Raw genomic sequence first — 25,176 nt, forward strand, 5'->3', positions numbered from 1 at the left:
TTTACAGCAGTATGTTTTACAGGAAAATACCATTTCAGTGTTTGTGCTTCAACATGTCATGTTTAATTTAAACCATCTGTGTTCTTTAGACTTTTTTTTTTAACAAAAAAAAATTATGTTTAGATTTTTTTTTTTTTACTCTATCGAAATCGTATGAAATTGGTAAAGGTTCTGCCACTTGCTTTGTGAGCAAAGACAAAATAAATGATGTTTCATACAAAATTTTAAAATAGTATTTCTGTGCCCCAGAGGGTTAATGTGTTAGATGTCATTCTTTGTAATGAAATTTTCTAGAAATTTGTGAAAAGTTTCTACACCAGTTTGTTTTCAATGTAACCAATAGAGCTTGGCATAATTAGTCAAATGTATATTTATAAAAAATGCCTATGATGTTTTAAAATGTTATTAATTTGAATGACTTTTCCAGTTTTTCATGATCTACTAGATTAGAATAAAAAAAAAAAAAACGTTTATGCACAATTTTATAATATAATATAAATACATTTTAATTACTAAAATGTATGTTCCTTATATAAATGCCAAGTCTTTTTAAGATGTTATTAATTTAATTAATTAAAGATCGGGACTAAAAATGATACACAAATGTATAATTTAATATTAATAAAATATTTGCATTTATATACATAAAATGTATATTTATTATATGAAGGCCCTTGGTGTTTTAAAGATTGTATTAAGTTCCAGGACTTATCCAGTCATTTATGCTATACTAGATACAATGTAAAGATTAGGATTTAAAAAAAAAAAATGTTATGTGCAAATTTTATAATATAAATAATGCATATTATTTAACTAGTACAATGTGTATTCATATATAAATGCCTATGTCATTTTAAGTTTTGTTTAATGTCCGTGATTTTTTTCTAGGTCTAAAATCATACAAAACTCAAGACAAAAAGTCAAGTCAGAGAAAAATATCCAGAAGTGTACCTGTGTCTGCAGCGTCTAAGGAAGCGCATGATCTTCCTCGCGGCCTGATCCTGTTTCTTGGTCAGGAATGAGCCTCTGACACACAGAATGAGAGTTTGAGCATCACAGATTCACTCATGTAATCATCTGTAGTTTGGTATATTGTGTGTGTGCCTTACTTGATCTTGGTGTTGAGGGCCCCGGGGCCACGTGGCCCCTGTTTGACGCGCTCATACTCCTTATAGCTGCGGTAGTACTGCTGGATGAGGACGGCCGCCCGCCGCGACTGCTGGAACTTCTTCTGCTCGTAATAACTGCGGAACTTACTCTGAATCAGTATGGCTGCCTGCGTCATCTTCTTATATAAGGCGTACTGGAGGAGGACAAACACAAACATTACAAACATATAAATATAAATACTGCAGGAGGACGACACAACACACACATGAACACACACCGCACAGCAGAAACAATGTGAAACCACAACAGTGAGTGCAGTTTAGTTTGACGTTACCTTCAGTGCTATCCATGTTAGCTAGCATGAAATTAAACAAGAAACAGGAGAAAGATCAGAGACACAGCAGCAATATTAGTTTGTTAGCGAAGACACACACACACAAACATAAATATCACAAACACACACTCATTAGCTGAACAGTCAGTGACAGTTTGTTTTTAAAGTGTTTAAGTGTTTCTGCATGTGTGTGTTTGTACCTACTTAATTATTTTTGAGGACAAATTTTGTACTCAGAAGTGAGCTAAACCTGACAATATCTCTCCTTATTTGTAAACTAATAAATATCACTATCACCAAAACATTTTGGTTTTTTTTTCCCAAGTTTTCTGAAATGTCATGTTTAAATATGCAAATGAAGAACTGTCTATCTAAATATGATAAATAGGTAACACTTTACAATAAGGTTCATTAGTTAACATTAGTTAACCACATTAGTTAACATGAACTAATAATGAGCTGCACTTATACAGCATTTATTAATCTTTGTTCATGTTAATTTCAACATTTACTCATGCATTATTAAAATTTTGTTAACATTAGTTAATGCAGTGTGAACTAACATGAACAAACAATGAACAACTGTATTTCCGTTAACTAACGTTAATGAAGATTAGTAAATACAGTAACAAATGTATTGCTCATGGTTAGTTCATGTTAGTTAATACATTAACTAATGTTTAACTAATGAACCTTATTGTAAAGTGTTACCGATAAATATTTGCATAAATCTCCAGAACAGAAATGTGAATCTAGATTCAGTTTGATTTTGTCCTCATATCACAGTTAAAGTTTTTTTTTTTCAGAGGGGATTTCGGATTTCTCTTTTAATCACACTATAAATCTGAAAATACTGTCAGCAGACATAAAACAAACACATTTTCACCATGTTTTAGCAGTAAAATGTTGTATACATCAGTGTGAATGAAATATGAACACACCTTCAGAATACAGAGAGGAATATAACTGTAAAGTTTAGTGTTTGCAAGAGAGAAAAAAAACTTTTTAAATTTGTGTTTGTGGATTTCAATCTCAACCCAATATTTAAAATGTGCAATGAAATGAACACTTAAATGTCTATTTTGTTTTGGATGTTTTCTTTCCAATAGTCTAAAAGAAGCAAAGTTAAGGAAGCAAAACAGTAAAAAAAGAAAAAAAAAATTCAGCAGTGCATGAAAAAACTATTTGTCTGTAATGTCTTGTCTTATTATTCTTCAACTAGTTGCGTCTGTAGATTTCAATTCTAATGCATATCTTTAAAGGGTTTTTTCTTCACTTTGGCAGCACTTACATACACCAAACTTAGCAGTTTTATTCCTCTCTATATTCTGAAGGTTTTTACTGAGGGGATTTTGAATTTTTTTTTTTTCATTCTATAGATCAGAAAATACTGTCAACACACTGAAAAAAAAAAATCTTTTTCACCATGTTTTTAGGAGTAAAAACCTATAGACTATAGAGAGAAATACAATTCTAAGTTTTGGTGATTGTAAGTAATGCTGAAGTGGAGGAAAAAACTCACAGCCTTTAAAGAAATGCATTTTGACTATGTTTTTGGATTAAATATTGTATAAATCCATCTGAATGTATTATGAACAAACCCTTCAGCAAAAACCTTTAGAATATAGAGAGGAATGAAACTGCTAAGTTTGGTGTTTATAAATGCTGCTGAAGTGGAGAAACAAACTCACAGCCTTTAAAGATAAGCATTTTTACCATATTTTTGGAATAAAATAATGTATAAATCTGTGTGAATGAAATATGAACAAACCCCTCAGTAAAAAACTCCAGAATATAGAGAGGAATATAACTGTAAAGTTTGGTGTTTGTAAGAGGAAAAAAAAAAACTCTTTAAATATATGGATTGAGATTGAAATCTACAGACATAAACTGAAAAAGTGCAATAAAATGAACACTTAAATGTATATTTTGGATGTTTTCTTTCCAGTAATCTAAAAGAAGGAAAGTTAAGGAAGCAAAACAGAGCAAAAAATAAATAAATTAAACTCATCAGTGCATGAAAAAAAAATGTCTGCAAAGTCTTGTCTTATTACACTTCAAATATTTGCGTATGTAAATTTAAATTATAAAGCATATCTTTAAAGAGTTTTTTCTCCACTTCAGCAGCACTTACATACAACAAACTTAGCAGTTCTATTCCTCTCTATATTCTGAAGGTTTTTACTGAGGGGATTTTGAATTTCTCTTTTTTCATTCAATGAATCAGAAAATACTGTCAACACACTGAAAAAAAAAAATCAATTTTCACCATGTTTTTAGGGGTAAAATATTGTATTAAATTGTATAAAAAAAGTGTATAAAAAACTGCAATTAAAAAACACTTAAATGTCTGTTTTGGATGTTTTCTTTCCACTAGTCTAAAAAAATAAGTTAAGGAAGCAAAAGAGCAAAAAAATTCAGCAGTGTATGAGAAAACTATTTGTCTGTAATGTCTTGTCCTATTATACTATTAAACTATTTGCGTCTGTAGATTTAAATTCTAATACATATCTTTAAAGAGTTTTTTTTCTCCACTTTGGCAGCACTTACACTAAACTTAACAGTTTTATATTCTATATATGGTTTTTACTGAGGGGATTTTGAATCTCTCTTTTTTTATTTAATAAATCAGAAAATATTGTCAACACACTGAAAAAATTCATTTTCACCATGTTTTTAGGAGTAAAATGTTGTAGAAATTAGGGTGAATGAAATATGAACAAACCCCTTAGTCAAAACCTTCAGCATTACTTACAATCACCAAAACTTAAGAGTTTTATTCCTCTCTATAGTCTGAAGTTGAGAAACAAACTCACGGCATTTTTACTATGTTTTTGGATTAAATATTGTATAAATCCATGTGAATGAAATATGAACAAACCCCTCAGTTATAATCTTTGGAAAATAAAGAGGAATAAACTGTAAATTTTGGTGTTTGTAAGTACTGCTAAAGTGGAGAAACAAACTCATGACCTTTATAGATATGCATTTTTACCAAGTTTTTTGAGAATAAAATGTTGTAGAAATCAGTGTAAATTAACAAACCCCTCAGTAAAAACTATTTTTTAGCATGGAAAAACTAAATTTAATTAAAATTCTGATGCATATCTTTAAAGAGTTTTTCTCCACTTTACATACACCAAACTTAGCAGTTCTACTCCGCTCTATATTCTGAAGGTTTTTACTGAGGGGATTTTGAACTTCTCTTTTTTTCATTCAATAAATCAGAAAATACTGTCAACACACTGAAAACAAAATAAATTTTTCACCATGTTTTTTGGATTAAATATTGTATAAATCAGTGTAAATGAAATATAAACAAACCGCTCAGTAATAACCTTTAGAATATAGAGAGGAATAAAACTCTAAGTTTTGGTGTATGTAAGTGCTGCTTAAGTGGAGAAACAAACGTGCAGCCTTTAAAGATATGCATTTTACCATGTTTTTGGAATAAAATGTTGCATAAATCAGTGTGAATGAAATATGAACAAACCCTTCAGTAATAACCTTTAGAATATAGAGAGGAATAAAACTCTAAGTTTTGGTGTATGTAAGTGCTGCCTAAGTGGAGAAACAAACGTGCAGCCTTTAAAGATATGCATTTTACCATGTTTTTGGAATAAAATGTTGCATAAATCAGTGTGAATGAAATATGAACAAACCCTTCAGTAATAACCTTTAGAATATAGAGAGGAATAAAACTCTAAGTTTTGGTGTATGTAAGTGCTGCCTAAGTGGAGAAACAAACGTGCAGCCTTTAAAGATATGCATTTTACCATGTTTTTGGAATAAAATGTTGTATAAATCAGTGTGAATGAAATATAAACAAACCGCTCAGTAATAACCTTTAGAATATAGAGAGGCATAAAACTCTAAGTTTTGGTGTATGTAAGTACTGCCTAAGTGGAGAAACAAACGTGCAGCCTTTAAAGATATGCATTTTACCATGTTTTTGGAATAAAATGTTGTATAAATCAGTGTGAATGAAATATGAACAAACCCTTCAGTAAAAACCTTCAAAATATAGAGAGGAATGAAACTCTAAGTTTTGGTGTATGCAAGTACTGCTAAAGTGAAGAAACAACTCTTTAAAGACATGCATTAGAATCGAAATCTTCATATGCAAATACATATTAATGCATTAAAATAAACATTTAAAGTGTTTTTTTAGCTGTATTTTTCCATTAGTCTGAAACAACACATTAAGAAAAGCCAAATAGCCCCAAATCTCAAAATTAACCAGCATGTCTTGCAATAGAAGTATACAGAATGTCCTCATTTAGACAGGTAAGTAAACGTGTGTGTGTTGTACCTGTTTGTATTTGCGGTAACAGCGCTGTATTACGGCTGCTGCCATGTCCTGCTGCTCCTTTAGCCTCCGCCCCTAAACACAACAACCAGTCATTATAAAATCAGACACACACTCACAGTCAGTCATCAAGTGGTCTATGTGGGTGTGTGTGTATACCTTGTATCTGCGGAAGGCGTTCTGGATGACACGTGCGGCCTCATACAGTTCTCTCTGCTCCGTGTCTGTCAGCGTCAACAGGGCGAAGTCTCTCTCCATTCTTCCATTGGCTGAGGCATTCAGAAACTCCGCCCATGCCGCACTGCTTGGGGGGCGGAGCCTCTGCAGTGCCAAATCACTGAGGAGTGAGGGAGGAGTGGGACACAGACTCCTACAAACACACACACACATAGAGAGACAAATAATTTACGCTGATTTTAATGTAAAAAGTGTGTCATTTATATATTTGAGAATCATAATCTTAAGCAGTGTTTAATTCATAGATATGAAAATACAAATTATTTGAAATAATTTCCATTTAAATCACATGATCTTCATTATTAATACATCATTAATAACACTGTAAACATGTTCTAAGTTTTAAGGTCTAAATAAAAATTAAAATAAACTTTAAGTGTTAAATAAAGCAAAGTTTAGTGGAGTAAGTTTAACAAGAAAATACTACATTTTTAATATTATTAATTTCACCTTTAGAAATATTCTAAGTTTTAAGGATATTAAAGTGTTAAATAAAATGTTTACTGCAGTATGTTTTACAAGAAAATACTATTTCTGTGCTCTTTAGACATTTTTGGCCAAAACAATTTTATTTATTTTATTTTATTTATTTTTTTATTTTTTTCATCTGAATTGTATGCAACTTGGTAAAGGCACACACACAAAGATAATCTTGGATATGATTCAAAAAGGTTAAATGGTCCTGAAAAAATAGAAGTCACACTTGTATTGTTCGCAGTCAGAAAAGACAGAATTGGAAATAAATGAGAAACAAATTTTCAGTTTCGGTACTGCGCCCAAACAAAACCTCAATTCATTTTTTTTTTGTCATACCAACTTCAAATTTGGAGCACAAATTGTATAGATTTATGGCTTTGATTTTCTAACAGTTTTAGAGTAAATGTTGTGGAAAAAATATATTTCATACAAAATTTGTAAATAGTATAGTAAATAGTGCCCTAGAGGGTTAATGTAGACTTGCCATTCTTTGTAATTTGTAAAATTTACTAGCAATTTGTGAAAAATGTTTCTACACCAATATGTTTTCTTATTACAAATGTCTACGATGTTTGAAGATTTTATTCATTTGAATGACATTTCCAGTTGTTCATGATCCACTGGATCAGAATGTTAATTTTTTATTTAACTTTTTTTTTTTCCTTCATCCCTTCCTTTCCAAGAAATATCAAAAAATTCTTAAATAAAGAAGGATTTTCTTGACAGGTAAAAATTATTGTCTTGTTTTCTGAAAAAGCAAGTCAAAATGAAGTGAGTTTTTGCTCAGAACAAGCAAAATAATCTGCCAATGGGGTAAGAAAAAAAAAATTATTTCAAACAGAAAACAAGATTATTTTTCTTACCCCATTGGCAGATTGTTTCAAGCAAAAAATTTTAACTTGTTTTTTCGGAAAACAAGACAATAATTTTTACTCGTCAAGAAAGTCCTTGGCTGGAAAAAAGACAAAAATATAAGTAAGAAAAGCGTTTTTTTGCAGTGTTTTTTTCGCATCAGCATTTTTTTGAATTAGAATTCTTCTGTAACATTATAAATGTCTTTACTGGCACTTTTGATCAATTGAATGCATCGCTGACTAATAAAAAGTAGTAATTTCTTTTTTGAAAAATATAACTCTTTTTACAAAACTTTTTAACACTACAGGTCAATGTTCTTTGTGTCTACGTACCTGTCGACAGTGTCAAGGTAAGTGGCGAGCCACGGCATGGTGTCATGAATGGCAGGATTGTCCCGCCTCTCTCTGAGCGGTGACTCCGCCTCCCGGTTAAATTCCTCCTGTTTGATTCGCTCGGGCGTGGCCTCGATGATCTGCTCGGCCAGCGTTGCCATGTCAACCTAACAGCAAAACATTGCAACATCATCATGACAACTTGAGGGGGCGGAGACTTTAATGCTTTGTTTAATCAGGGCTGCTCTCACCTGTAGGACCTCATCAGACAGGTAGTCTTCGTTCTCTGCGTTCTCGCTGTAGTTGAGCAGCTCATCGGCGAGCTCCGAGTGAAGCGACAGCGCGTCAGTGTGCGCCGCGGCCGGTGGGGAGGGGCTCGCGGCCTCACAGTCCATCAGGAAGAGCGAATCGGTGGAACCGGTCGGGGGCGGGACTGAGAACGGAGAGGAGGGGGAGGAGGCGGAGTCCATGGGATCAGGAACAGAGCCACTGGAGTAGGCGGAGCTTGGGGAGGGAGAGGGTGGGTCACTGGGGGAGGGGACACTGCTGGACGAGCTCAAACCTAAGAGAGAGAGAGAGAGAGAGAGAGAGAGAAGGGTTAGTATTATTCACTATAATTATGTAATTAATAATAATACAATTTATTAAAACATTATTTTAAGGAATAACAATTCTGTTTTGTGGTAAATATCTGTTGCACTGCATTATATTTGACAAAAAAATATAAAACAAAATTATTTTGTAAAGAAATTGTTATATTTAAATTTGATTACATTTTTAAATTTTTAACTTCTCAGAGTTCTATGAATTCCTACATATAATTGAAAAAAATATTAAACTGTCAATTTTCATCAACTTGATAATACATTCGTTTTGGATTTAAATATTTAATTTTAATTTAATTAAAATGGAATTCATAAAAATTAAAGAAAAATTTGGTTAAAAGTTTAATAGAGTTTTATTATAGTTAAAACTGTGATAAAAAATGTAATGTTTAATGAATTTCATTAGTATAATATGTAAATTTAATTTGCTGAATTTAAACAATTTAAACTGCAACCACAAAATTTAAGAAAATATAAGAGCTTTATAAGGGTATAATTAATGTTACAAATAATGAAAAATGTAATTGTAAAAGTTTTATGAATTTGATAAGACATGCCTTTTGAATATAATTGTTTAGTTTAAATGAATTAAAATGGAATTCAGAAAAATTAAAACAGCACAGAACTTGGTAAAAAGTTATGTGATAAATAAATTAATTTGTCAAACGTTTAATGAATTTAATTAGACATGTATTTTGAATATAACATGTACATTTCATTTGTTAAATTAAAATAGAATTTAAAAATTTAAACTGCAACCACAAAATTTAGGAAAATATAAGAGCTTTATAAGGGTATAATTAATGGTAAAAATAATAAAAAATGTAATTGTCAAGGTTTAATGAATTTGATTAGACATGCCTTTTGAGTATAATTATTTTGTTTAAATTAATTAAAAAGGAATTCAGAAAAATGAAAACAAAAACCATAGAATTAAAAAAAATTATTTAATAGAGCCTGTTAAAATTTTAATTAAAAAAATTACGTTTTATGAATTATGAATATAAAAATGTGAAATTAATATCTGTTTACATTAATTAAATAATTATATAGAAAAATTCAAACAAACAGCAGAGAATTTGGGAAAAATTCCATGTATTCCATGTGTGTTGTTACCTGTGTCAGGGCTGCTGGACAGTGGAGACAGGGATCTGTACGGAGGTGAGGCCGTGTCCGGTGTGTGTGCTTGTGTCTGAGAGTGTGTGTGTAGCTCCTCCAGACAGCGTGCTAGACGCGTGTGTCCACGTGAATGTGCCACGGCCAGAGGCAGACGACCCAGAGAGTCCGGGATTCCCAGAGCCGCGCTGCTCCAGCGGTACAACAACACCGCCGCTGCCTGATGACCCAGAGCACACGCCCACATCTGAAAACACACACACACACACACACACACACACACACACACACACACACACACACACACACACACACACACACGGGTCAGAACCACAAAAACATGATGCAGAACAACTGTTTTTTGAACATTGATAACAATCAGAAATGTGTCAACAAATCAGAATATTATATATATATGATTTCTAAAGGATCATGTGACACTGAAGACTGGAGTAATGAAGCTGAAAATTCAGCTTTGATCACAGCAATTAATTACATTTGAACAGATATTCACATATTTTTTATTGTATAACTGCATTATGGTGAGCATAAAAGAGTTTATTTTAAATACTCTTAATTATTACAAAGTTTTGACCATACCAGAGGTGTGCAGGAGAAATGATCAACGTTCAGAGGATCCACTTCCTGTTCCAGATCCAAACTATTCACACTGATACTCCTGATACACACACAGAGACACAAACAAACATCATTAAACACAAAGCACACGGATTCCAGTGTCTGTAGACAAACAACAGAGATATTTAATAAAGATCATAAATGGCATAGAATGAGAAACACTTCACAATATTTGCCAGTTCATGCTTAAAACACTAAAGAGTTACTGAAATAGATGTTAAACTCACAAATTTAAGTGTACACCGAAAATTTTTTTTAGTGTAGAACAATTTTCACTCATTTTCCCTCACGTAACTAATAGTTATCTTATTCGGTTGATTGATTACATTGATGAGTGCAAACATTTTTTGTATTACAAGTTTTCTAAAATGTTAGGTTTAAATATGCAAATGAGCATTACTTAATGAAATATGCACTAATTTGCATACATTTCTGGTACAAAAATGTAAACACTGGATGAAGTCAGTTTCAAAATTCTTGTTTAATTTTTTTGACATATTAGAATCAGATGTTTTTACAGAGGGAGTTTTAAGTATCTCATTTTGTCACTCCATAATAAAAAAAACACTTAGAACAGGCAGAAAACAATGTATTTTTTACCATTTTTTGGGGAATAAAATGTTGTATAAAAAAAAGCTAATTAGATATGAACAAATCCCTCTGTACAGGAATAAAAATGTAAAGTGTGGTGTGTGTAAGTGCTACTGAAGTGGAGATTTATGGCTCAGTGTAGGAGAAAAAACTCATTTTGAGAAAACGGCCTTTAAAAATCTGTATTGTAATTGAAATCTATTGACACAAATATATTAAGTGCTATAAAAGAAACACTGTGTCTTTTATTTCCACTAGTCTAAAAAAACACATTATGAAACATCAAAAAGCCCAAAATCTCAAACTTAATAGGTGCATGAAAAAACTGTTTTTGCCTGCAGTGTCTCCCCTTATTTGTATTTGTGTGTACTTTTTTCTTTGTTTTGTTTGATAATACACCACTTCAAAATCCCAATCTGAAACAAATGATTTGTGATACGGGCTCTGAAGTCTCGATCTAAATCAAATGATTCACAAACCCGCTCTGAAGTCCTGATCTATATCAAATGATTTGTGATATGCGATCCAACTGAAGCACTTCGAAATAGTGAATCATTTTGTGACACAATGGTTTAACTGATTTGGAGTTTAGAAAAACATTTGACCCATTACTACGTGATTTTTAAAACTGTTACATGCAATGTGAAATGAAATTCAAATATGATTGGCTCTTTTAATTTGATGTGGTTTTTGCTAGTGAATCACCTAAAATGAATGATCGAAGTCACAAGTTTGAATCAACTGTAGCGGTTCCGGCGTAAATGACTCACTCAAATGATTCGGTTCATCTGTTCCTCTTTTTGAATTTACAGTTGGCTTACAACTACTGGCTTTCGCTAGTTTTATGGTTTATTAGTTTTTTTTGTTGTTGTTGTTTTACTAGTTTTATTAACTTAAATAAGTGATTTTTTTTTTAATTGCCTGAATTTTGCATGAAAAGATATTAAAGATATCTAAACAATTATTTTATAGATATATTGCCTTTCAAAAATTTTCAATAAGTTTTCCAGGCCTATAATTTCAAAAAGTCAAATTCAAGTGCTTCAGTCACTTTAAGCACCTTGTACGAACCCTGATCTTAGTAAATTTCACAATTAATTGCAAAGAAATGGCAGCAAACATATTAAATTTGATATGACGTTTTAAAGTAGAAAATCTAAAATCGTTTTTTTCATGTAGAACATACTCTAATATTTTTATTTACATTAGAAAAATAATTTTTTACAATGTAAATGTTTACATTTTTTACAATGTGTCACATTGTGAGTGACGCCAAATACACATTGAACTTTATGCACATTTGACTTTGACTGTGTGTGTGTGTTACCTCCAGCGTATGAGTGTGTGTATGAGCTGTGTGTATCCCTGAGCAGCGGCGAGGTGCAGTAGCGTCATCCCTCTGTGTCTGACGGAGTGTGTGAGTCTGTCCGTCTCACCGCCTCGTTCCCAGCGACCGCCGGCCATCATCCGCTCACACACGGCCACGATCCTGCGCTCGAACCACAGCCCCGACTGAAACACACACACAGACAGATACGTCCTCATTAACACATTTACACACCTCCTCACATCTACTAGAGAGAAATCATATTTCATTTGACTCTGTTCTCAGCTTTTGATCACACACAATCACTAATCTGACGTCCTTCAGTCAGCATTTATATCAGTTACTTAGTTTACACAGACATTTCAGCGAAAGAACTTACTCAAATCTTTATAAATTCAGAATTTAGATTCAGAGTGAATTAAAGATTGATTTTATTGACTGAGTTCAAATCACTGAATCAGATGTGAAACTGCTTTTAAACTTCTTACATTTGTATCTAACTGACAGTCAAACTAGTCCTTCTAAAGAAAAATTTGCTACCAAAACTACACTACAGGGAAACTATTTAAAGGGGTAGTATCTTTTTTTAATGTCTATATATATTTTTAAATATATCAGATGATGACATTTATTTTTACATTCACAGAAGCAGAAAGTGTTGTGAAAGTCTAAATAAAGAAACCGACAAAAACTGGATCTCAATTAGAGAGATACGATCAAACTTGAGGCACGACACTACAGGCAAACACCGTTTTTAAGAACACTTTATCATTTCAAAAAGTTATCAGTTTTTTTTCTCCACTTCAGCAGCACTTACAAAAACCAAATTTAGGAGTTTCATTTCTCTCTATATTCTGAAGGTTTTTACTGAAGGGTTTGTTCATATTTCATTCACACTGATTTCTACAACATTTTATTCTAAAAACATGATGAAAATGCATATATTTAAATGTTGTGAGTTTGTTTCTCCACTTCAGCAGCACTAACAAACACCAAAACTTACAGTTTTATTCCTTTCTATAGTCTGAAGGTTTTTACTGAAGGGTTTGTTCATATTTCATTCACACTGATTTATACAACATTTTATTTTAAAAACGTGGCGAAAATGCCTATATTTAAAGGTCATGATATTGTTTCTCCACTTCAGCAGCACTTACAAACACCAAAACTTACAGTTTTATTCCTCTCTATTGTCTGAAGGTTTTTACTGAAGGGTTTGTTCATATTTCATTCACACTGATTTCTACGACATTTTATTCTAAAAACATGATGAAAATGCATATATTTAAATGTTGTGAGTTTGTTTCTCCACTTCAGCAGCACTAACAAACACCAAAACTTACAGTTTTATTCCTTTCTATAGTCTGAAGGTTTTTACTGAAGGGTTTGTTCATATTTCATTCACACTGATTTATACAACATTTTATTTTAAAAACATGGCGAAAATGCCTATATTTAAAGGTCATGATATTGTTTCTCCACTTCAGCAGCACTTACAAACACCAAAACTTACAGTTTTATTCCTCTCTATTGTCTGAAGGTTTTTACTGAAGGGTTTGTTCATATTTCATTCACACTGATTTATACAACATTTATGTATGCTGATATTTATTAGTTAAAATTTACCTTGAGCAGATCGATTTAAACTAAATGCAACAAAAAAAATCATTTATATAGTTGATCAGAAAACAATGAAGTTCATCAGCATTTACCTAAATATGTAACTACAAAAGATGCTTGATTTAGCACATAGATCAAGTGAGTTGTTTTAAACAGTTAATGCTAAATAAAAATAAGGTCAACTAAATGAAAAACTAGCTTTTTACTGGAAAAGATGCTCAATTTTCTGCATCCCTGCATCTGAAACAGTTTTAGATTAACCAGTAACACTATTCTTTAGTTAAATTAATGTAGATGTAGTTAAATGTAGATGAATTCAAATGTACAATGAATGTAGATGTAGTTAGTAGGAGGTAGTAACATGACTACTTTTAGTTAGTAACTCCTTAACACACACCCTCCCTCCGTTTTTTCCCTCCTGTCTGTCTGTCTGTCTGTATCAGTCTCTCTGTCCGTCCTCGTGCTGTATTGACGTAAGAGTGGAAAAGCTAAAAATGAATGACATGAATCAGCCAGAAGATTCTCTCAAACAAGATGAGCTTTCAACATCTGCAGTTTTTAACTCAAGAAACTCTAACTATGAGCACTAACCCTAAAGACTAGTTCAGAAACTTCAGGATTTTAGTATGAGAATCAGATGAGGAAAACCTAAACAGTTATCTGAGTGTGAGTGTGTGTATATGTGTGTGTGTGGCCCACCAACATGGAAAAAGCGCTATTAATACATGCATACTTAAGTGATGTCATTGGCAAAGTTGACATTCCGCCGCTAACCTTGATAACACACGTTCATAAATCCAGCGCTCATCACACACTCCACATCCTCCTATGCTATATCACTCACACACACACACACACACACACACACACACACACACACACACACACTGCAGAGTACTATAGTAGCATTGGGATTTCATATTAGTTTTCATTCGTATTTGTATTTTGCATTTTCATTTTAGTTAAGTTTTAATAGTTTTGTTGTTGTTTTCATTTTTATTTCATTTCATTTATTTCTTTTATTCCCAATTGTAAGTCGCTTTGGATAAAAGTGTTTGCTAAATGAATAAATGTAAATGTAAATTTCTGAATCAAAGCCATTAGAACGTCCACGTCCAAGAAATTTACAAAAGTGATTTTATGGCCATAGCACATTAAATGTAAGTAAAGTGTCTACTTTTAAGGTTTCAAATGGAGAATAAAATGTCAAAATTTGGTTGAAATAATGTTACATTGTCATTCAGTTGTAACACAATATTTTTGTAAAAAAAAATCAAACAACATGCTTATTCTGACTTGTACATATTAAAATATATACAACAATAAGGGATCATTTTTAATTTTATTGTATTTTAAATCAGTAAAAAATTATTAATGACAAATGGCAAAACCTAGGATAGTGGCACATTTTAAAAATGTAGAATTACAACTAATTAGTATTTGGGGTGAAAGTAATTCATTCATTTTTTATTATGTCATAAATAGATTTTTGTTGTCAATAAATCTTGTTGAAAATAAAGATTGTTAAACTGAATGACATTTTAGTGGGTGTCTTATGTAAGTTAGGAAAAAATATATATTTATTGTTTCCTCAGAAACACAAAAATGCAATTAAATTAAACAGAAAACTTACTTCTTAATATTTTTTGGGAAAAACAAAAATAAATATTACACTTACTCTTTTTATGCTTCCACCCTTTTCGTCTTTGACCTTTTTATATAGTTTTTATTAATTTTATTTTACATTTTAGTAGAGTTAAACTAAATGAAAATTTAGGAACTAGACATAAAAAATACGTTAAATTTTTTTAATTTATTTTATTATAGTTACCCTTTATTTATTCTAAGCAACAGAAGGTTTTTTGTTTTAGTTTCTGTTACAATAACTGAAACACACACACACACACACACACAAACACAAACACAAACACAAACACACACACACACACACACACACACACACACACACACACACACACACACACACACACACACACACACACACACTCAAACACTTACACAAGGTGTTGACGTGACCTTTTTGGAGAATGTTCTGGCAAGAAGATAAAGTCAAGAGCAGGATGGGAAATTAATGTTTGGTTAACCAGCCACATGGACTTATGGGTAAAGGAAAATCTCCAAATAGAGGAAGATTGCAATCAGATCTGATTCTAACCTTAAATTGAAGAAATGAAATAAAAATCTAGTTGAAGAACTACACTATTTTCATTTATATTTACACTGCAATACAGTATTTACCTACTGATATTTTAATAAAACATTTTAATTCATATTTGAGTGATGATGCAAACATATTTTTGATTAAATTCATTGTTCAAATAGACCGTGAATCAAAAATCAATCACATTTTTACAGCAGAATTTATGTCCAAATAAAAAGCCTATTACAAATCCAAATTTTAGCTTCATTTTAGCTTTAGTTTTTTAAGTTTCAGAACATTTAACATTAAGGCAAAACATGTTTCTTTCTCTTACCCCACTCATTATATTTGTTCTTGTTTTATGCATAAACACACATTTTTATTTTTATTTTAATAGTTTTTGTTGATATTTCGAATTAGATTTTATTTTTATATTTTCTGTTTTCATTTTACAGTAATAATAATATAATTATTCAAAAAAAATATTGTAAGTTTGTCAAGTTCTTTATAAGTTATTCTATATTTTATACATTTATTTTGAATTTATATATTTTTTTATGGTTTTAGTTTTAGTCAAGTCACCCTTATTTATATATGGGTCATTCTGTGTCAAATCAACCAGAGGTCCCTTTCTCAAATTTTTGATTTTGCTTATTTTATTTAAAGAACAATGTCTGAAGAAGAAATAATGTTGAAATTAAAATTGTATCTTGTTTTCCTCTATCAAAACAATTGCATAGACCATAGCTGTCTGAGTTGTAAAAGTGCACACAAAGTGGCAGGCACACAAAGTTCAGAAAAATAATATTTATGAGTTATGTTCTATGCAATTGTTTTGATAGAGGGAAACAAAATAAAATTCTAATTTCAACATTTCTTCTTCTTCAGACTTTGTTCTTCAAATAAAATAAGTATCCGCTGTATACAAAGTGACCAACATTTGGTTTTCGACCACTGAAAATGGGTAAAATTCAACAGTCTGGACGTGGAGCTTTACTGAGATTCCCATATCTCTGGGACTAAACAATGTAGGGCTTTAAAAATTAAGATTCCAGAAGAAAATTTCATGAAGAACTAGAATCTAAAATCATATTGTGATATATTTAATACTTCTTGAGTTTTATGCACTCAAAAAAAAAAAAAAGACACTTTAAAAAAATATATTTTTATGGCTCGGACAGGTATGTTCAATGCAGTTGCAAAATAATATAGTTTTAATATTATTTCTTCTTCAGACATTCCTCTTTAAAACAAAATAAGTATCGTATTTTTCAAACTGACCTACATTTGGTTTTTGACCACTGAAAATGTGCACATTTTAACGATTTACTCCTGGAGCCATATTGAAATTCCAATATCTCTGGAACCAAACCTCATAGGTTATTAAAAATACAGATGCCAAAAGGAAAGTTTGTCAAGACTCAATATCTAAAAGGGCATTCAAATATCTTTAATACGTCTTGAGTTATAGGCACGCAAACTTTGGTAAAAAAAAGTTGAAAAGTGCTGTTTCCCCATTTTTGAATGGTCACCATTAGCACATAATGTGACAAAGATTGGTGAAGTCAACAGATTTTACTAATAGAGCTACTATTCTCTGTGTAAAAATAACATTATGATGCTGTCATCTTTCTGAAGCAATTTTTACCCCCCTGTAACTTGACTCTGAATCTAAAGTGAAAATTGCCATTTTGACCCCCCTCTACAAAACAGTGGATTACTCAGTAAATATTCATCCATGACATTTAATATTTTGGCTTTCATCACTATACATGTCTGTCTTTCCTCAGACAAAATATTAGTAAAATCAAAAATTAAAGCCGGGGAAGTTTTTGAAATTTGGTTGATTTGACACGGAATGACCCATAGCGATTTTTACGATAGAGCTTGTGTCAAAGCAGCTTTACGGTACTAAACAGGGAAATAGTGTGTCGATAATGCAAAAGGACAATAGTAAACACTCCATTTTCAATTAAAGTCAGTTCATCATTGATTCAGTGATTTCATGGTCCAGCTCAGTTCAGTTCAAATAGTATCTTTGGAAATTAAGTGATAAAATAAGAATGCATTTGTAAAACAGGACAGAAATATTGAGGAAGAACACAGAAACTCAAATCCAGTGTCTGGTTCTTCCTCACCAGTGTCAGTGTATTAGTCTGAGTGTTTGCTGTGTGTTTGTACCTGGTTTTCAGGAGTCAAGCGTGGACCGGAGCTCTGGTTCCTCGTCATCTGCTGATGATGATGATAGTGATTCATGTGTTGATTCTGTTGATTGTTATTTGACATTTCTGCCATTCGCCGCTCCATCTGTTCCAAACGCTCCAGAATCGACATCCTGAACTGGTTATCTAGAGAGAACAAGAGCGTAAACGTCAAACCACATTTACAACCTGATTCACCTTCGTAATGTGACACAATTCTGAGGGAATAAGTAGAAATGCATGAGAAAAAACTGACTAAATGTTTGCTAGAACAACTACACTTGAAAAAAAAAATTACGTAGAAACGACTTTCCAAGAATTACCAAAAAACAGCATTGAATCATTGTGAAATTTTGAATTAGAAAGACTGAAAAATAGCATTATCTTGTGAAACATATTCTTATAATCTTGTTGTTTTTGTCGATTTTTATTAGTTTTCTTATTTTACTGTCTATGTAGTTTAATTAAGCTTTAGTTTACTTAGTTTTAGTTATTTTACTAATTTAACTGCATTTTATTTGAATTTATGCTGGAAAAAACATGCTTAGCAAATTTCACAAATAATTACAAAAAAGTTAATGAACTATCAAATAAATACCTTAGACATGTCTATGTAGTTTTTATTAAGTTAAATTTGTATTATTTTTAGTACATCAACAAACTAAATGAAAATGAGATATGTTGTTTTTCACTGAAATAATTTTTTTTTTAAAAAACATTAGATTTAAATTACACAAAAAATTGGTGCAAGCACAATTTCTAAACAAAATAAATAATAATAAAGTAATAATTGAATAATAAAAAAAATAATTAAATTAAAATAATTAAACAATTTAAAATAATTTAAATTCCTAGCAAATTTCTCAAATAATTACAAAAAAAGTCAATGGACTATCGAATAAACACTTTAAACATGTCTATGAAGTTTGGTTATTTAATTTTTTATTATTTTAGTAATAAATGAAAATGAAAAAACATTGTTTCTCGCTCAAATAAAATAAGTTTTTACATTTCATTTCATTACAACTTACACAAAAAAATGGTGTAAAAGCAATTTTCACTCATAAATTAAATTTCACAAATAATTACAAAAAGTCAACAAACTATCAAATAAACACTTAAACATGTCTATGTAGTTTTTAAGTTTTAGTTCATTTAATGTTTATTATATTAGTACATCAACAAACTAAATGAAAATGAGAAATGTTGTTTCTCGCTGAAATAAAATAAGTTTTTTATATTATTTTAACTTGCACAAAAAAACATTGGTAAAAAGGCAATTTTCAATTCATAAATTCCTAGCAAATTTCACAAATAATTAAAAGAAAGTCAATGAACTATTGAATGAACACCTTAAACATGTCTATGTAGTTTTTAAGTTTTAGTTTATTTAATTTTTATTATTTAAGTACATAAACAAACTGAGAAACGTTGTTTTTCGCTGAAAAATAAAATACGTTTTTTATATTTTATTTAATTTCAACTTACACAAAAACATTGGTGTAAAAGTATTTTTTTATATTTTATTTCAACTTACACAAAAAAAAAACTGGTGCAAACACAATTTTTAAATCACAAATTCCTAGCAAATTTCACAAATAAGTACAAAAAAAGTCAATGAACTATCGAATAAACACCTTTAAAATGTCTGTCATTTTTAAGCTTTAGTTTAAGAAAATGAGAAATGCTTTTTGCTGAAATAAAAAAAAATATATTTTTATTGTAAAATTGTAAAAGTATTTTATTGCAACTTTTCTATTTCAAATTTTCACTTTTTCATAAATCGCTAGTAAATTTCACAAATAATCACAAAGAAATAGCAAAAAATAGTATTTTGACTGAATTTGACTTTTTTTTTTACAGTGTACATATCAGCATACATTATTTTTCCCTGAACAGAAACTTTATTAAATTGACCTGCAAGAAAGACGTTCGTAAAACATGAACTCTTTAGGATACGCTTTGGATGTGAGTGGTATGTTTATCATGCAGGAAACTTGGCAGAAGAATGTAACCGAACCTACAACTTGAAAATAATTTACAGTCCGTGATTCTTGACGATATTCATTCTTAGAACTAATTCTAATATTTACTTTCACAGACACAAAGCAGACACGTGTGTGTGTGTGTGTGTTTAGTGCTTGATTTACAGTGTGTCTGGATGTGTTGACAGCTCAACTTTTACACACACACACACACACACACACACACACACACACACACACACACACATATAGAGTGATGTCTAAGGTGATCCTCCAAACACATAGAGAGCAGTTTTAATACGCAGTCCGTCCTACCTACACCACCCATGTGTCTCTGCGCCATCGTTCAGACGATCCCATAAAAACAGCAAATCAGAAAAAGGACAACTCCATGTCTGTCTCTCTATCTCTCAGTCAGGAGTGAGACATATTCCAAAATATAAGTACAGAACTATAAAAAATGTGTTTGAGCGCAAACACACTTAATACACGGATCCACACAATCAGAGAAGTGCAGATGCATTCAATCATAGAACGACACAAGAGTGAAAGTATTCCACACGGACTAGAGGAACACCGCAAGCGTCCTGCTGGATCCTGACAGACGTCCGTCCTCTGAGCGGGGAAAGTCCCGAATGAGACGAGAGAGAGACGCAGCTGAGCTTAAATTACTGAGCCCACAGACGGCCGGAGAGACAGACAGACGGAGAGACAGACAGACACGCGGCTGCCCTCGTACACATGGATTTAAATAGGCTTTAACTGAGCGGCAGAAATAGAAACCGGCTGATATCCACACTGGACCGCAGAAACACACACAACCACACACACACCGCTGACATACAGAAACACAGAGGAGCAGAGCAGTCCTTTAACACTGTCAGTGATTCAGCACCTGATCTATTCAACACCATCTAAACACTGATGTGTGCCTGTTAGAAATGCTGTGGTCATTTCCAAAAAGAGCAGAAAAACACACTCTGATTTTCTGACTGATGCTCATGACTCTATACGCTTTAAACAAACCTTTAACACACTATTAACTTCCAATGTTTGACCAGTACAGGGTTATTAGGGGCCAAGCACCTATTGTATCCATTGGCGTTTTTTTTCTTTCGCTCTAGCAGCCCATATAACTGCTTGCAGGAAAGTTGTGAAATTTGGCACACTGAGTCGAGTCGAATAGGGGTAGGGGCCAACAACTGAAGGTGCGAAGGCACCTATTGTATCCGTTGGCGTTCTTCTTCCATTTCCGGTTCTTCCACTATTGAGTCTATGGCGGCCCATAGAACCACTTGCGGGAAAGTTGTAAAATTTGGCACACTTATAGAGGTCAGTCTCAACATTAACCACAGCAAATTTGGAGTCTCTAACTCAAACTCTCTAGCGACACCACTTGTCCAAATTTCACTCATGTTTATGCTAATAAATTTTGAACTGTGAGACACAGAATCAAAATTCTTTTTTTTCTCAGAATCCATGGCTCATGCGGAGTCAAATAAACACCAAAACTCAAAAAACTTAAGGTGTAGTTTTTTTAGGAGCCAAGCACTGAAGGTGCGAAGGCACCAATTGTATCCGTTGGCGTTCTTCTTCTTCCATTTCCGGTTCTTCCACTATTTAGTCTGTGGCAGCCCATAGAACCGCTTGAAATTTGGCACACTGTTAGAGGCCAGTCTCAACATTAACCACAGCAAATTTGGAGTCTCTATCTCAAACTCTCTAGCACCACCACTTGTCCAAACTTTCACAAATTTTCTGCTAATAAATTTTGAACCGTGAGACACAGAATCAAAAAAAAAATTTTTCTCAGAATCCATGGCTCATGCGGAGTCAAATAAACACCAAAACTCAAAAAACTTAAGGTTTAGTTTTTTTAGGAGCCAAGCACTGAAGGTGCAAAGGCACCTATTGTATCCGTTGGCGTTCTTCTTCTTCTTCTTCCATTCCTTCCGTTCGAGTCTATAGCAGCCCATAGAACCATTTGCGGGAAAGTTGTAAAATTTGGCACACTGATAGAGGACAGTCTCAACATTAACCACAGCCAATTTGGAGTCTCTATCTCAAACTCTCTAGCACCACCACTTGTCCAAACTTTCACAAATTTTCTGCTAATAAATTTTGAACCGAGACACAGAATCAAAATTCTTTTTTTTCTCAGAATCCATGGCTCCTGCGGAGTCAAATAAACACCAAAACTCAAAAAACTTAAGGTTTAGTTTTTTTAGGAGCCAAGCACTGAAGGTGCGAAGGCACCTATTGTATCCGTTGGCGTTCTTCTTCAATTCCTTCCGTTCGAGTCTATAGCAGCCCATAGAACCACTTGCAGGAAAATTGTGAAATTTGGCACACTGATAGAGAACAGTCTCATAACAAATTTGGAGTCTCTAGCTCAAACTCTCTAGCGACACCACTTGTCCAAATTTTCACTCATGTTTATGCTAATAACTTTTGAACTGTAAGGCACAGAATCAAAACCTGAAAATGTTAATACTTATAATATTTTAATATCCTCTTGCCTTATATTTTGCATTTATCAGAATTAGAGCTGGACGATAATTTAATCACATTTTGCATTCAATGACATGAAGAATTATGCAGAGTTGATATTTGCTATATATTCTACATTTCTTTTGAGTGTTGGAAATACTTGCATAATGCATATCCAAATATCCTTCTTGATTTAAATGCTCCGTTTAGCATTTTAAATTTAAAGTATCTTTTTAAAGCATTAACAATAATTTAAATATTTAAAGTCATATATAATACTACAAGTGCAACTGTTGTGTGATTTGAGTTCACAATTTTTGTAATATACAACAATAACAATTTTATTTCTTTTGATTACTATCATAATTCTCAAACAAGCGCCATCTTCTGTCACCTGTGATCATGTTTCATCTCTGCGCTTCTGCTCTTATGAGCATCATCTCTCTTCTGTTATAAGCACAGATCAAATGATGCAGCGATTTTCATCTGTCATGTTTTTCTACATGGATGGTCAGGTAACGAGTGTGTATTTGTATGTGTGTGTGTGTGTGTGTGTGTGTGTGTGTGTGTGTGTGTGTGTGTGTGTGTGTGTGTGTGTGTGTGTGTGTGTGTGTGTGTGTGTGTGTGTGTGTTTTACTCACCATCCAGTGATAACCAGTCCAGCTGTGAGCTGGGTAAGGACGAGGCGTTTCGAGCGCGATACTCGAACAGCACAGATGAGGAGACGGCGCTGGAGTCCATCAACACATGCAGAGCGACGAGTCCAGCTTCATGAGCTACACACACAAATATATATTTAAGACAACACTCTACAGGCAAAATCATTGTTTTTCATACACTGGTCAATGTTGCTTCTGTGTCATGACCTTTTTCAGTCTAGTGGAAAGTTACAAAATACACATTTAAGCGTTTATTTTATTGCATTTTATCTGTGTTGCGTATGTAGATTTCAATCTTTACAGAGTTTTTTCCTCATACAAACACCCAACTGTACAGTTATATTCCTCTCTGTATTCTGAAGGTTTGTTCATATTTCATTCACCCTCATTTATACAACATTTCACTCCTAAAAACATGGTGAAGATGCATTTGTTTTTTGGCTGTTAACAGTATTTTCTGATTTATGGAGTGATAAAAAAAAAAGAGAAATCCAAAATCCTCTTCTGGAAAAACATTTGTTATGACAACAATCAGACAAGAATTATGAATTTGGATTCAGATTGGTTTTCTGGAAATGTATGCAAATTAGTGCATATTCATATAGACGTTCTTTATTTGTATACTCAAACATAACATGTAAGAACACCTAATGCAAAATGTAATATCAACTTGGGAAGTATGTTGATATTTATTAATTCCATTTTTTATCCTAAGTTTATGTTTAACTAGAGAAGAGTTCGAAAAAATGTCATCTTACATTCATACAGTGAGATTTGACTATTTTCAAAACCTTAAATTAAATAAATATTTCTAAACATCTATGTACTTCCTCTTCTTATTGGTCTTTTTCTTTAAGGAAATGGAAAGTCATCTAGATGTTAATGCAGTGAGATTGCATTGCTTTGCTCTTCAGTTTTTCAGTATTGACTTCTCTTTGTCAGACTGGATGTGTTTTCTAAAGCCGTGAGCGCCACCGTGTGGCTGTGTGTGAGAATGACTCTGACTGCAGGTGTGTGTGTGTGTGTGTGTGTGTGTGTGTGTGTGTGTGTGTGTGTGTGTGTGTGTGTGTGTCTCACCAGGACAGTAACAGCGCAGGACGCCCGGCTGAATGAGTGAAGCAGGAACTCTGCTCTGATCAAACACACACGAGTATCTGCCGTCCGTCTCTGACCAGGGGCCTGTGATCAACACCTTCACTCCACCCTGAACCACAGACAGTTATCATAGTTACCTCAAACTACAACCACTACAACATTCTCCTTACTTAAAATGACATAAAATAAGTTATCATTTAAAGTCAAAGTTTTGGTAATGTTGTTACTAATTTAGTCCTTTTTTTGTAATAAAACAACATCAGAGTTATTTTAGTATAACTGAGATACTATTATAGTTTGTATAGTTGTATAGTTTTCCATTTTTATTTTCATTTTAGTTAAAGTTGTATTAATTTTTTTTATAAAAGTCTTTATAAATGTCTAATGAATTCATTTTTATTCATTAATTTACTCATTTTCAACTAGCTGAAACAAAACGTTTTTTTTTTTAATCAATATATATGTGACCCTGGACCACAAAACCAGTCATAAGGTTAAATTTTACAAAACTGAGATGTATACATCATTATTTATTGAGCTTTCATATGATGTATAGTTTGTTAGGATAGGACAATATTTGGTCGAGATACATCTATTTGAAAATCTGGAATCTAAGAGTGCAAAAAAATCAAAATATTGAGAAAATCACCTTTAAAGTTGTCCAAATTAAGTTCGTAACAATGCATTTTACTAATCAAAAATTACATTTTGACAGGTTTACAGTAGGAATTTTACAAAAAATCTTAATGGAACATGATCTTTACTTAATTTCCTAATGATTTTTGACATAAAAGAAACATCATTAATTTTGACCCATACAATGTATCTTTGGCTATTGCTACAAATATACCCCAGCGACTTAAGACTGGTTTTGTGGTCCAGGGTCACATATGTTATATCAACTAGATACCTTTGGCAACGTGTCTCATTTTCACTTAGTTTACCTTAAATAAAAACTAAAATAAAAAGGACCGAAAATATATATACACATGTTTTTTTTAAAAAATGGCCAAAGCACACAACAAATTTACTA

The 25,176-nt window shown here is 32.3% G+C and overlaps 1 protein-coding gene across 2 annotated transcripts in view; it reads right to left on the reverse strand.

Moving 5' to 3' along the window:
• The window catches only part of camta2 (calmodulin binding transcription activator 2), a 60,291-nt gene that overhangs the window by 5,739 nt on the left and 29,376 nt on the right, over positions 1 to 25,176 (reverse strand). The window contains exons 10-22 of one of the 2 annotated variants that reach the window (XM_073823050.1): positions 24,126 to 24,252; positions 23,031 to 23,165; positions 17,895 to 18,061; positions 11,933 to 12,117; positions 9,976 to 10,054; positions 9,376 to 9,622; positions 7,906 to 8,216; positions 7,655 to 7,821; positions 5,913 to 6,123; positions 5,757 to 5,828; positions 1,445 to 1,465; positions 1,110 to 1,303; positions 952 to 1,026 (exon numbers count right to left, since the gene is read on the reverse strand). In XM_073823050.1, the coding sequence (XP_073679151.1) occupies positions 952 to 1,026; positions 1,110 to 1,303; positions 1,445 to 1,465; positions 5,757 to 5,828; positions 5,913 to 6,123; positions 7,655 to 7,821; positions 7,906 to 8,216; positions 9,376 to 9,622; positions 9,976 to 10,054; positions 11,933 to 12,117; positions 17,895 to 18,061; positions 23,031 to 23,165; positions 24,126 to 24,252 (1,991 nt within the window). The remainder of the gene's footprint in view (positions 1 to 951; positions 1,027 to 1,109; positions 1,304 to 1,444; positions 1,466 to 5,756; positions 5,829 to 5,912; positions 6,124 to 7,654; positions 7,822 to 7,905; positions 8,217 to 9,375; positions 9,623 to 9,975; positions 10,055 to 11,932; positions 12,118 to 17,894; positions 18,062 to 23,030; positions 23,166 to 24,125; positions 24,253 to 25,176) is intronic. The other variant, XM_073823051.1, reaches the window with a different exon arrangement.

This window comes from Garra rufa, chromosome 18 (assembly GCF_049309525.1).
Source record: "Garra rufa chromosome 18, GarRuf1.0, whole genome shotgun sequence".
Classification (NCBI taxonomy): Eukaryota; Metazoa; Chordata; class Actinopteri; order Cypriniformes; family Cyprinidae; genus Garra; species Garra rufa.